The sequence below is a fragment of the Maniola jurtina genome, chromosome 28 (assembly GCF_905333055.1).
Source record: "Maniola jurtina chromosome 28, ilManJurt1.1, whole genome shotgun sequence".
Lineage (NCBI taxonomy): Eukaryota > Metazoa > Arthropoda > Insecta > Lepidoptera > Nymphalidae > Maniola > Maniola jurtina.
Genome location: NC_060056.1, coordinates 3,002,997 through 3,017,901, shown reverse-complemented (window position 1 = coordinate 3,017,901; position 14,905 = coordinate 3,002,997). Strand labels below are relative to the sequence as shown.

Genomic DNA, 14,905 nt, shown 5'->3' with positions numbered 1-14,905 from the left:
GATACAGACTCGCTCGGTTTGTGAACGCGCACTTGTGAGCCGTGCTCCGATCAGCCTGGGTTGGCGGGAAGCAGGGCAATAAGGTGGCTCAGGTCAGTTACCTCCCTGCAGACAAAGTAGGGCTGCAAGCGTCTAGGTTATACTACATACAAAGTTTAAATGAAACACTCACTCGTGAAATGTAATCTCCTCGGATTCGGAGACGACCTCCGCAGTGGTTTTGCAGAAGGGCACACAGCACCGCATTTCTAAGATTTTGAAAATTTTAATTTTCCTTACAAAGCTTCTATTTAGTAGATAACAAATCAAGGTCACCACCACAGATCAATAGCAAAGAGCTGTGCTTAAAAATCACAAAACAGCTGCTGTCAAACGTAAAATGACAACGGGTAACACTAGAAATGTGTTGAACATTGTGATCTTTGAATCCACGAAAAATCTTTGATTAGGTATCCTAACCTAATCTAAGTGATTAATGCACAAAGGCAACCGGTTTTATACTAAGAACCAGCGCGTGCCAGACCTTCGTTATTGTATAAAAGCTGAAAGTTTCTCTGCGTATTGTCCCCAACACAGGGAGGAACGATCAGCGACTATATGAAGTTTGGATCATGGTGGCTTTGGGAGATGACAGGTAATAGAGGTGAAAAAATTCTTTCACCAAGTATGTATTTTTTTTGTTTTCTTCGAAATAATAGGTGTATATTAGAAATCACGTCATGCATTGCCAGACACTTAGGATCGTGGCAACCCGCTGCCAGTAAGTAGGTAACCGTTAAACTTTTAAACTCAGCTTGTAGAAAATAACAAAGGTCTAGTGACGAGCTGGCTCTCTCTCTATTTACTTATAAGTACATTTTATATACTTAAAAAACCGGCCAAGTGCAAGTCAGACTTGCGCATGGAGGGTTCCGTACCTACGCGAGTATTTTTTCCTACATTTTGCACGATAAATCAAAAACTATTATTCACAAAAAAAAAAACTGTTTTGGAATTTAATGTACAGGTAAAGCTCTTTCATATTCCACTATTCCATATTGAACTTCGATTTGTGAACCACATACTTCAAGTAGCTCGAACCTGTTTCTATTAACTTAAAATTCTTTACCGTGTGCGTAAATTTCTTACCACTGACACTCGCCTCAAGGTTTGCGAAGCATTAATTCTCTCCAGATTGAACTACGCCGACGCCCTGTATGGTCCCAGGTTGTTAAGTCGCACTCAACGACTTGTTCAGCGAATTCAAAACGCCTGTATACGATTCTGCTATAATGTTCCTCCAAGATCGCACATCTCGCCCTACATCAATAAAGGAAACCTGCTCAATATGAAAACCAGAAGGGAGAATGCACTTGGCCTCGTTACTGTTTGGGGTGATAGTCTCAAAAGCCTCACTACCTCTTTAATAAGCTTGAATGGGCCAAAAAGACCAACACTCGCTCCAACAGAGTCTGGACTCCAAAAACTCCTCATCATATAACCGCAGCATTTCGTGGTAGCTTTAAATATGCCGCTCCGAAATGCTGGAACAACCTGCCTCCTCCCCTGCGCGATATAAGCAAATCAAAAACTTGGTTCAAATCTTTAAGAATTTTGTTATTGCGTCAGCAAAAGGGTGAGGAAGGCGCGTAGTTCAGGTCCTCCCACATCTTTATTCTACTTTATTTTATTATATACCTACTTTATCATTAAATTATTGTACTAACCCTATATATCTACTAACCACATTATTTATTTTGTATTCACTTATATTGCATCCTATAGTTACCGTCCGAAACTTCTGGCTTCACGGAAGACCAGCGCTGTGCCTGCGTTCCCGACACAGGCGCAGCAAATGCTGAGTGGAGTCCATTTTGGCACCACACACCACGCGTCCCATTTCTTATTTTATTTATTTTAAGTTATATTTTTGTTGGTACCAAATAAACAGTTTTTCTTTCTTTCTTCTTTCTTTCTTTCATATGACACCTCACTTGGTATTGTTCAAATTCACGTTTTTTCAGATTTTTTCCGTTACTATTGTGCTGTAAGACTATACCTTCTTGCCAAATTTCATGATTCTAGGTCTTAACGGGAAATACCCTACAGGTTTTCTTAACAGACACGACAAACGGACAGACAGACAGACACACAATAAAGTGATCCTATAAAGGTTCCGTTTCTTTCTTTAGAGGTACGGAACCCTAAAAAGTAAAGTATCACAATATATATATGAAAATATTATGTATGTTCGTAAAAATATAGGAAATCTTAGAACTAATATGAACGGCATAATATTAACACACGATATAAAAATAAATTGGAAACCCAGAGGTTTCGACTAAAAAAAGTAAGCGAGTCGTTTTTGGGCAGCGGTGTTCGCTATTACAATAAAATTCCGTTCGAAGTTCAAAGTTTACCAGAAGGGAGGTTTAAACGGTACATTAAAAAAAACCTGTGCAAGAAAGGTTGTTACAATTTAAACGATTATATATCGGATAAGGACGCTTGGACAACTCCTCTAACACAATGAAGTACCTACTGTTACATCTCATCATTATTGATAATAATATTGTTAATTATATTATATGTTAATTTTATAGCTATTGACATTGTATTCGTACTGAAATTTGTTTACCTAGCTTAAAATTGTACAATTAATTTATATTTTATGTTTTATGATTGAATTATTTTATTTATGACGTTCAAAAAGTGTACATTTGTACCTACTTTGAATAAAACATTTGAATTTGAATTTGAATTTATACCATATCAAGTATATTCTATATTTATTTGCAAGGGGACACACGAATAACTTTTTTTTGCCCCAATTATATTGAATAATTATTATTGTAATCATTATACTACATATATTTTGTAGTTTAGTTTCTATTATATTACAGCGGAATCATCCTGCTGGTCAGTATGCACCTTTAGAATGCATCTTTAGCAAATAAAAGGCGAGTTTTATCAATAAAAGGCAGAATAAAGTGAAAACTTATCATTATTTACTGTTCAGTAGGTAGGTACATAGTTAATATAACAAGTCATACAGTTTCCAAAATAAAACTTTATAAATTAGTTTAAAATCTAAATACAATAATTTCAAGTACAGACAGGTCGGGCTTGCGTGACCCGAGAAATATACCTACAGCGGCGCGCCCCTTGGACGGCACTAGCGTAACAAGTGCTGCACATAGCTCACTATGACAACTGTCACATACACTAGCTGTTGCATCCGACTGAACTTAAAATCCCTGTTTTGCCATCACGGTATTTTAAACAAACAATCATATTACATAAAAAAAGGATAACAATAAAAACTAATCATAGTTTATTAGTTATTATATAATATGGGTAACAATTCATCCATCAATAGTACTTTATACGTAATAATTTCGTAGGTAAACGATTTCTTCTTTTAAATTCTCAATGCGATATGAAACCAGTTACGTATATCTACTACGTGGGGCAATTCGCCGACGCAGCACGACCTTGTAACACCAGCGCATAGCATCACCATCAATTCCGCTCGCGTCTGCACGTGATCCCAATGTAACCAACATCTCAGTGTAGTGGAGAGGAAGTAGATATGAAAACTAAAGATTTAGTTAATAAGGTACTCATTAATTTAGTAGGTGAACAATATTGTCACCTTAAGTACAAGCTAGGTTAAGAATAAAATGAGGAAGTAAATAGCCTTCGTTTCCCTCAGTCCACCCTGCAAGCTGCCGCTTACGTAGCTCGCTACGACTCATGTGCGATTCTTATTTGTTTACACTAACTCACGGTGCGGCTCCGGCTTCATGTACAGGAAGCCTCAGAGCGAACTAGCAGTTCCGCGACAGCTGTCCTTGCTTAGCTTACAAGCAAGAGCCGAGGTGCTTACCCAGTGTGAGTCCTCATGTGACTCACTAAACTACCATTTCGTGAACTTTTATAATTGCACAACTTACAAACAAAAGGTTTATCGCCATTGTGGGTCCTCATGTGCATTACTAAACTACTGTTAACTGTACATTTATAATCGCACAACTTACAAACAAAAGGCTTTTCGCCAGTGTGAGTCCTCATGTGACTCACTAAATTACTGTTAACTGTACATTTATAATCGCACAACTTACAAACAAAAGGCTTTTCGCCAGTGTGAGTCCTCATGTGTTTCACTAAACTACCATTTGCTGTGCATTTGTATTTACAGAACTTACAAGCGAATGGCTTTTCGCCAGTGTGTGTCCTCATGTGACTCACTAAACTACTGTTTTGTGTACATTTATAATCGCACAACTTACAGACAAAAGGCTTTTCGCCAGTGTGAGTCCTCATGTGTTTCACTAAACTACCACTTTCTGTGCATTTATATTTACAGAACTTACAAGCGAAAGGCTTTTCGCCAGTGTGAGTTCTCATGTGTTTCACTAAAGTACCATTTTCGGTGCATTTGTATTTACACAACTTACAAGCGAATGGCTTTTCACCAGTGTGAGTCCTCATGTGTGTCACTAAATTACCACTTTCTGTGCATTTGTATTTACAGAACTTACAAACAAACGGTTTTTCGCCAGTGTGAGTCCTCATGTGCTTCACTAAATTACCATTTCCTGTGCATTTATAATCGCATAACTTACAAACAAAAGGTTTTTCGCCATTGTGGGTCCTCATGTGCATCACTAAACTACTGTTAACTGTACATTTATAATCGCACAACTTACAAACAAAAGGCTTTTCGCCAGTGTGAGTCCTCATGTGTTTCACTAAACTACCATTTTCTGTGCATTTGTATTTACAGAACTTACAAGCGAATGGCTTTTCGCCAGTGTGTGTCCTCATGTGACTCACTAAATTACTGTTAACTGTACATTTATAATCGCACAACTTACAAACAAAAAGCTTTTCGCCAGTGTGAGTCTGCTTGGGGCTCGATGACGTACTATTTTGACTGAATTTGCGCTTTCTTAACTTACATGAGAAAGTGTTAGCGTAAGTGTGCGCCCTAATGTGGGTAACTAAGGAACTTTTCCGTTGAAATATCTTTTGGCAAACGTCACAGATATACCGTACCTGGTCAGTATAGTTTCCTAACGGTGTACCGGATATATCCTGGGAATTGTGTTTGTTTCGCCTCGTCGTTCGAATATTGATATTATCACTTATTTTTGTAAAGGTTTCCTTTGGTTTTAGTTCGGAGTCCTGAGGTTTTGTTGAATATTCAAAAGTGTATGTATTATTTTCGAAAGACAATATACCCAACTCGTCGTCTGTATCAGTTGGATGTTCTTCGTTTCCGTGATTGGTCGCGAGAACCGAAGGAGCGGCTGAAACAGAACAACATCGGATATTCGTTTCATCTCAAATCAAACCTAAAAGTAGTTGGTACTGTGCAGAGAGGGTGTAGCACGTGTCACAAGGGTGACAGAAGGGCAACCTCACTTCATCATCATCATCAACCGATACACGTCCACGGCTGGACATAGGTCTCTCGTAGGGACTCCCACACGCCACGGTCTTGCGCCGCCTGAATGCAGCGGCTCCCTGCGACTCGTCTGATGCCGTCCGTCCACCTAGTGGGGGGTCTTCCAACGCTGCGTCTTCTGGTGCGAGGTCACCATTCCAGCACCTTGGGCCCCCAATATCTATCGAGTTTTCAAACTATGTGCCCTGCCTATTGCCACTTCAGCTTTGCAATCTGTTGAACTATGTCAGCTACTCTTGTTCCCCTACAGATCTACTAATTTCTGATTTGATCACGTAGAGAAACTCCAAGCATAGCTCTCTCTATCGCGTCGCGTTCGACTAACTAAAGTCCACGCGACAGAACGAAACGAAAAGTTTTGTGGCGTTTTCGCACGGAACAAAAGTTTCTTGTTTTTAGCTGATTGTGGATCCGCACCGCTGGATCCCACACCAGAAGCTGGATTTACTTTAATAGGTCGGGCTTGCGTGACCCGAGAAATATACCTACAGCGGCGCGCCCCTTGGACGGCACTAGCGTAACATGCGCTGCACATAGCTCACTATGACAACTGTCACTATACACTAGCTGTTGCATCCGACTGAACTTAAAATCCCTGTTTTGCCATCACTGTATTTTAACAAATAATCATACATAAAAAATGGATAACAATAAAAACTAATCATAGTTTATTAGTTATTACATAATATGGGTAACAATTCATCCATCAATAGTACTTTATACGTAATAATTTCGTAGGTAAACGATTTCTTCTTTTAAATTCTGAATGCGATATGAAACCAGTTACGTATATCTACTACGTGGGGCAATTCGCCGACGCAGCACGACCTTGTAACACCAGCGCATAGCATCATCATCAATTCCGCTCGCGTCTGCACGTGATCCCAATGTAACCAACATCTCAGTGTAGTGGAGAGGAAGTACATATGAAAACTAAAGATTTATTTAATAATTTAGTAGGTATAACTCATTAATTTAGTAGGTGAACAATACTGTCACCTTAAGTACAAGCTAGGTTAAGAATAAAATGAGTAAGTAAATAGCCTTTGTTTCCCTCAGTCCACCCTGCAAGCTGCCGCTTACGTAACTCGCTACGACTCATGTGCGATTCTTATTTGTTTACACTAAGGCTGAAATCTATAAAGCGCACTCTGACTTTGCTCTGACTAAAGCTTGAGTTAAAACGAGACAGATTTATGTGAGCGATATAGCTCTGTCTCGTTTTAACTCTGTCTTAAGTCTAAGCAAAGGCAGAGTGCGCTCTATAGATCTCACCTTAACTCACGGTGCGGCTCCGGCTTCATGTACAGGAAGCCTCAGAGCGAACTAGCAGTTCCGCGACAGCTGTCCTTGCTTAGCTTACAAGCAAGAGCCGAGGAGCTTACCCAGTGTGAGTCTTCATGTGACTCACTAAACTACTGTTAACTGCACATTTATAATCGCACAACCTACAAACAAAATGCTTTTCGCCAGTGTGAGTCCTCATGTGTTTCACTAAACTACCATTTTCTGTGCATTTGTATTTACAGAACTTACAAGCGAATGGCTTTTCGCCAGTGTGAGTCCTCATGTGTTTCACTAAATTACTGTTTTGTGTACATTTATAATCGCACAACTTACAAACAAAAGGCTTTTCGCCAGTGTGAGTTCTCATGTGTTTCACTAAACTACTACTTTCTGTGCATTTGTATTTACAGAACTTACAAGCGAATGGCTTTTCGCCAGTGTGAGTCTTCATGTGTTTCACTAAATTACTGTTAACTGCATATTTATAATCGCACAACTTACAAACAAAAGGCTTTTCGCCAGTGTGAGTCCTCACGTGTTTCACTAAACTACCATTTTCTGTGCATTTGTATTTACAGAACTTACAAGCGAATGGCTTTTCGCCAGTGTGAGTCCTCATGTGTTTCACTAAATTACTGTTAACTGCACATTTATAATCGCACAACTTACAAACAAAAGGCTTTTTGCCAGTGTGAGTCCTCATGTGTTTCACTAAACTATCATTTTCTGTGCATTTGTATTTACAGAACTTACAAGCGAATGGCTTTTCGCCAGTGTGAGTCCTCATGTGCGTCACTAAATGAGCTTTTTGTGAACTTTTATAATCGCACAACTTACAAACAAAAGGCCTTTCGCCAGTGTGAGTCCTCATGTGTTTCACTAAATTACTGTTAACTGCACATTTATAATCGCACAACTTACAAACAAAAGGCTTTTCGCCAGTGTGAGTTCTCATGTGTTTCACTAAACTACTGTTAATTGTACATTTATAATCGCACAACTCACAAACAAAAGGCTTTTCGCCAGTGTGAGTCCTCATGTGGTTCACTAAACTACCACTTTCTGTGCATTTGTATTTACAGAACTTACAAACAAACGGTTTTTCGTCAGTGTGAGTCCTCATGTGATTCACTAAGTCACTATTTCTTGAACTTTTATAATCGCACAACTTACAAACAAAAGGTTTTTCGCCATTGTGAGTTCTCATGTGACTCACTAAACTACTTTTTTGTGTACATTTATAATCGCACAACTCACACACAAAAGGCTTTTCGCCAGTGTGAGTCCTCATGTGCGTCACTAAACTACCATTTTCGGTGCATTTGTATTTACACAACTTACAAGCGAATGGCTTTTCACCAGTGTGAGTCCTCATGTGTTTCACTAATCTACCACTTTCTGTGCATTTGTATTTACAGAACTTACAAACAAAAGGCTTCTCGCCAGTGTGAGTCCTCCTGGGGCTCGATGAAGTACTGTTCTGACTGAATTTGCGCTTTCTTAACTTACATGAGAAAGTGTTAGCGTAAGTGTGCGCCCTAATGTGGGTAACTAAGGAACTTTTCCGTTGAAATATCTTTTGGCAAACGTCACAGATATACTGTATCTGGTCAGTATAGTTTCCTAACTGTGTACCGGATATATCCTGGGAATTGTGTTTGTTTCGCCTCGTTGTTCGAATATTGATAATATCACTTATTTTTGTGAAGGTTTCCTTTGGTTTTAGATCGGAGTCCTGAGGTTTCGTTGAATATTCAAAAGTGTTTGTATTATTTTCGAAAGACAATATACCCAACTCGTCGTCTGTATCAGTTGGATGTTCTTCGTTTCCGTGATTGGTCGCGAGAACCGAAGGAGCGACTGAAACAGAACAACATCGGATATTCGTTTCATCTCAAATCAAACCTTAAAGTAAAGTAAAGTAAAGTAAAATATTCTTTATTGTACACCAAAAAGACATAGTAATATATAAATAACATTATAGATTTATCACACTAATATTATAAAGGAGAAAGTTTGTATGTGTGTGTGTGTGTGTGTGTGTGTGTGTGTGTGTGTGTGTGTGTGTGTGTGTGTGTGTGTATGTTTGTTACTCCTTCACGCAAAAACTACTGGACGGATTGGGCTGAAATTTAGAATGGAGATAGATTATACCCTGGATTAGCACATAGGCTACTTTTTATCCCGGAAAATCAAAGAGTTCCCACGGGAATTTTAAAAAACCTACATCCACGCGAACGAAGTCGCGGGTATCAGCTAGTGTACAATATGTACAAAAGGCGGCCTTATCGCTAAAATAGCGATCTCTTCCAGGCAACCTTAGGTTGAGGAAGTAGTTGGTACTGTGCAGAGACGGTGTAGCACGTGTCACAAGGGTGACAGAAGGGCAACCTCACTTCATCATCATCATCATCAACCGATACACGTCCACGGCTGGACATAGGTCTCTCGTAGGGACTCCCACACGCCACGGTCTTGCGCCGCCTGAATCCAGCGGCTCCCTGCGACTCGTCTGGTGTCGTCCGTCCACTAGTGGGGGGTCTTCCAACGCGGCGTCTTCTGGTGCGAGGTCACCATTCCAGCACCTTGGGACCCCAATATCTATCGAGTTTTCAAACTATGTGCCCTGCCTATTGCCACTTCAGCTGCGCAACTCGTTGAGCTATGTCGCTACTCTTGTTCCCCTACGGATCTACTCATTTCTGATTTGATCACGTAGAGAAACTCCAAGCATAGCTCTCTCCATCGCGTCGCGTTCGACTAACTAAAGTCCACGCGACAGAACGAAACGAAAAGTTTTGTGGCGTTTTCGCACGGAACAAAAGTTTCTTGTTTTTAGCTGATTGTGGATCCGCACCGCTGGATCCCACACCAGAAGCTGGATTTACTTTGATCCAGCATAAATCCAGCTGGATTGAAAATGCCACTGGGTTGAAATCCCCAGTCCCAAATTAAGAGCATGCATGAGTTGTGTGTGCCCGTAAGTGGTGTGTCACACTGAATAAGACTATACTATTGTATTTTTAAGTGTTAAAAACCAAACCATAGTCCCAATTTAAGAGTTAAAACGCGTGTAAAGTTAGTTATCTTACCCAAAGCTTGATCGCAGTCTGCCGACGACTCTCGCTTGCAAGTAATGTGCCTGAAAGGATATAATGTTATAATTACACGTGCGTAAAGGAACAAATTATATAGCCGAATATTAGAGACCAAATTAATATTATAATTGTGTATAAATTAGTACCTAATTAGCAATAATAATTATTACTCAAATTATTACATAATTTAAATTCCAGATAAGTTTGACTGAAACGAATAGTGAATAATAGATAAGTCAGCCTTTACGCCGAAGCTTTTTGGTGTAACACTTCTACTAAAGGAAATATCTTGTTCACATCTGAACCAAAGGCGAAACATGTATAAAGTTAATAATTTTTGTGATAGTGTTTTTTATCTACACTTCAAGGCTACATAATGTTGTAATTCATAAAGAGTACCATTCAAAGTGTCTTACAAATGCAACTACTAGTAGTAGTAGTCAGTTAACTACATATAATAAACTTTGCATTACTCGTCACATATGGTACATACGCGGTGGGTGCCTGTGTTTGTCTCATATGGTACGTACGCGGTGGGAGCCTGTGTTTGTCACATATGGTACGTACGCAGTGGGAGCCTGTGTTTGTCACATATAGTACGTACGCGGTGGGAGCCTGTGTTTGTCACATATGGTACATACGCGGTGGGTGCCTGTGTTTGTCACATATGGTACGTACGCGGTGGGAGCCTGTGTTTGTCACATATGGTACGTACGCAGTGGGAGCCTGTGTTTGTCACATATAGTACGTACGCGGTGGGAGCCTGTGTTTGTCACATATGGTACATACGCGGTGGGTGCCTGTGTTTGTCTCATATGGTACGTACGCGGTGGGAGCCTGTGTTTGTCACATATGGTACGTACGCGGTGGGAGCCTGTGTTTGTCACATATGGTACGTACGCGGTGGGAGCCTGTGTTTGTCACATATGGTACGTACGCGGTGGGAGCCTGTGTTTCGGCCGCGGCTGGCTCGTCTTCATCATCTTCACGGTCTTCAACTTCCCGTTTCACTGCAACTGCTTCATCAGTTGCGGCAGTCGCAGTCGCGTCTAGTTCTGTCCGTCCGTCCGCGTCGGAGTGTGCTATGTACACATCGCAGTAGTCTGGCTCTGACACTGCAGAGACAATGTCAGACTGTAGTTGGTACTTTACACAGCTTATCAATTTGACATGTCGTATTGTTATCTGAAACAAGTTAATGCCTTTAGGCAAATTTGAGCACCTAAAGGTGTTAGCAGATCTGAAATATCATCGTAGCGTAACATTTGTAACGAGTGTGTCCATCCCATCAGCTAAACATATCACGCGGACTGACTAGACGAATGCTCACAATGTATCATGTTACACTTCGCTTAAATGACACAGTTGGCACCTAACATTCTGTTACATATAACAATAAAGTGCATCAAACATTCCTCACCACTTCATGTCTGTCAAGTAGCTCCATCATCAGGGAGCGCGCTCTCAAGCTCTTGTCTCTGAATGTGCTAAAGTTCACCAGTCTCTGCGCACATTGCACACAAAGCGTTGGTTTGAGCTTTCCTTGACCACACAACTGCAACAAACACAACTAATTCATATACAGCTCAATCTTAGAGCGGCAGTGCACTGGTCTACTGCTCGAGCAGTTGACACTGCTCTTAGACTGCACATTGACTTATGAATAATATAAAATACAACTTACAGGATGTCCCACTAAATGTTCATATGCTTCTTCCAGCTTGTATTTACTCATCAGAAACAGCTTGCTGCGAGTGTCCAGGCATATCATGCAGACCTGTGCAAAATGTTGTCAGTAATAAGTGTAATCATTTCCACCTTCCACCATCCATAATGAACCTAAAGCTTGATATGTGAACCATATGTACAAAAATTAGCCTTTGAAAGGAACTATTAAGTATATACTGATATGTGTTTGTATCGAAGCTTAAAATGTAAGCTATGAGCATTATGAAGGAGTTACCAGCACTGGTGAGGGGACAGCACCCGTACGAATCCGCCTTGAGCCACTTTCTGTTTCATAAATGTCATCGTTTAGAAAATGCTGCGAGCAGACCACAGCACGATCTGGCAGGAGAGTGTCTTGTTTGCCGAGGGCTCTGAGCCAAGCAGCTCGGAGATGCACTTCGCTGGGGAACCTGGAAATTACACTCTGGACTATAGCTCGGAGCTTCCGTAACGTGTGACTCATAATTAAACAAAATGCAAATAGCTCTGCCTGGAGGGGAGCTCTACAGTTGGACACAGACTCGCTCGGTTTGTGAACGCGCACTTGTGAGCCGTGCTCCGATCAGCCTGGGTTGGCGGGAAGCAGGGCAATAAGGTGGCTCAGGTCAGTTACCTCCCTGCAGACAAAGTAGGGCTGCAAGCGTCTAGGTTATAGTACATACAAAGTTTAAATGAAACACTCACTCGTGAAATGTAATCTCCTCGGATTCGGAGACGACCTCCGCAGTGGTTTTGCAGAAGGGCACACAGCAACGCATTTCTAAGATTTCGACAATTTTAATTTTCCTTACATAGCTTTTAATTAGTAGATAACAAATCAAGGTCACCACCACAGATCAATAGCAAAGAGCTGTGCTTAAAAATCACAAAACAGCTGCTGTCAAACGTAAAATGACAACGGGTAACACTAGAAATGTGTTGAACATTGTGATCTTTGAATCCACGAAAAATCTTTGATTAGGTATCCTAACCTAATCTAAGTGATTAATGCACAAAGGCAACCGGTTTTATACTAAGAACCAGCGCGTGCCAGACCTTCGTTATTGTATAAAAGCTGAAAGTTTCTCTGCGTATTGTCCCCAACACAGGGAGGAACGATCAGCGACTATATGAAGTTTGGATCATGGTGGCTTTGAGAGATGACAGGTAATAAAGGTGTAAAAGTTGTTTCGTCAAACTATATTTATTATTATGTATACGCAATAATACATATTAGAAATCACGTCATGCATTGCCAGACAGAACCGAAGCGAAAATTGTATGTCTATGGTTAGAACCGTTGCAAACCCGCATCCAGTAACCTTAAACTTTTAAACTCAGCTTTTAGAAAATAACGAAGGTCTGGTACGAGCTGGCTCTGTCTCTACTTACTTAAAAGTACATAATACTTAAAAAAAAACCAGCCAAGTGCGAGTCAGACTTGCACACCGAGCGTTCCATACGCGAGTATATTTTGCACGATAAATCAAATACTATTATGCATTAAAATAAATAAAAATCTGTTTAAGAATGTACAAGTAAAGCCCTTTCATATGGTATCCCACTCAGTATAGCTATCTCACTTTGAAAATTAAAACACAAATTCACGTTTTTTCGGATTTTTTCCGTTACTATTGTGCTGTAAGACTATACCTACTAGCCTTTCATGATTCTAGGTCAACGGACAGGACCCTATAGGTTTTCTTAATAGACACGACAGACGGGCAGACAGACAGACACAATAAAGTGATCCTATAAAGGTTCCGTTTTTTCGTTTGAGGTAGATACGGAACCCTAAGAAGTAAAGTATCAAATACCTTCTATATTTATATGCAAGGGACACACGAATGATACCTATATTTTTTTGCCCCGATTATATTGAATAATTATTGTAATCCTTATACTATTTGTAGTTTAGTTTCTATTATATAACAGCCGAATCATCCTGCTGGTCAGTACGCACCTTTAAAATGCATCTTTAGCAAATAAAAGGCGAGTTTTATCAATAAAAAGCAGAATAAAGTAAAAACTTATCATAATTTATTGGTCAGTAGGTACATAGTATAACAATTCATACAGTTTCCATCATAAAAAAGTTTAAATTAGTTTAAAATCTAAATACAATAATTTCAAGTACAGACAGGTCGGGCTTGCGTGACCCGAGAAATATACCTACAGCGGCGCGCCCCTTGGACGGCACTAGCGTAACATGCGCTGCACATAGCTCACTATGACAACTGTCACTATACACTAGCTGTCGCATCCGACTGAACTTAAAATCCCTGTTTTGCCATCACTGTATTTTAACAAATAATCATACATAAAAATGGATAACAATAAAAACTAATCATAGTTTATTAGTTATTACATAATATGGGTAACAATTCATCCATCAATAGTACTTTATACGTAATAATTTCGTAGGTAAACGATTTCTTCTTTTAAATTCTGAATGCGATATGAAACCAGTTACGTATATCTACTACGTGGGGCAATTCGCCGACGCAGCACGACCTTGTAACACCAGCGCATAGCATCACCATCAATTCCGCTCGCGTCTGCACGTGATCCCAATGTAACCAACATCTCAGTGTAGTGGAGAGGAAGTACATATGAAAACTAAAGATTTATTTAATAATTTAGTAGGTATAACTCATTAATTTAGTAGGTGAACAATACTGTCACCTTAAGTACAAGCTAGGTTAAGAATAAAATGAGTAAGTAAATAGCCTTTGTTTCCCTCAGTCCACCCTGCAAGCTGCCGCTTACGTAACTCGCTACGACTCATGTGCGATTCTTATTTGTTTACAGTAAGGCTGAAATCTATAAAGCGCACTTTGACTTTGCTCTGACTAGAGCTTGAGTTAAAACGAGACAGATTTATGTGAGCGATATAGCTCTGTCTCGTTTTAACTCTGTCTTAAGTCTAAGCAAAGGCAGAGCGCGCTCTATAGATCTCACCTTAACTCACGGTGCGGCTCCGGCTTCATGTACAGGACGCCTCAGAGCGAACTAGCAGTTCCGCGACAGCTGTCCTTGCTTAGCTTACAAGCAAGAGCCGAGGAGCTTACCCAGTGTGAGTCTTCATGTGACTCACTAAACTACTGTTAACTGCACATTTATAATCGCACAACTTACAAACAAAAGGCTTTTCGCCAGTGTGAGTCCTCATGTGTTTCACTAAACTACCATTTTCTGTGCATTTGTATTTACAGAACTTACAAGCGAATGGCTTTTCGCCAGTGTGAGTCCTCATGTGTTTCACTAAATTACTGTTTTGTGTACATTTATAATCGCACAACTTACAAACAAAAGGCTTTTCGCCAGTGTGAGTTCTCATGTGTTTCACTAAACTACTACT

At 40.1% G+C, this 14,905-nt stretch overlaps 1 protein-coding gene and 1 long non-coding RNA gene across 5 annotated transcripts in view; one reads left to right on the top strand and one right to left on the bottom strand.

Annotated features, from left to right (window-relative positions):
- Positions 1–12,618, bottom strand: part of LOC123879405 (zinc finger protein 322-like) — a 35,696-nt gene extending 23,078 nt beyond the window's left edge. For 2 of the 4 annotated variants that reach the window (XM_045927091.1, XM_045927090.1), the window contains exon 1: positions 173–550. In XM_045927091.1, the coding sequence (XP_045783047.1) occupies positions 173–246 (74 nt within the window). In that variant the 5' untranslated portion in view covers positions 247–550. Of the gene's footprint in view, positions 1–172; positions 554–11,800; positions 11,976–12,249 lie in introns of those variants that run through there. The other 2 variants (XM_045927089.1, XM_045927092.1) reach the window with 2 other exon arrangements.
- LOC123879451 lies at positions 7,869–8,401 on the top strand. Its single transcript, XR_006799005.1, has 2 exons — positions 7,869–7,921; positions 8,174–8,401. It is a non-coding gene; the product is annotated as an uncharacterized LOC123879451 (long non-coding RNA).
- Positions 12,619–14,905: the final 2,287 nt, after the last annotated feature.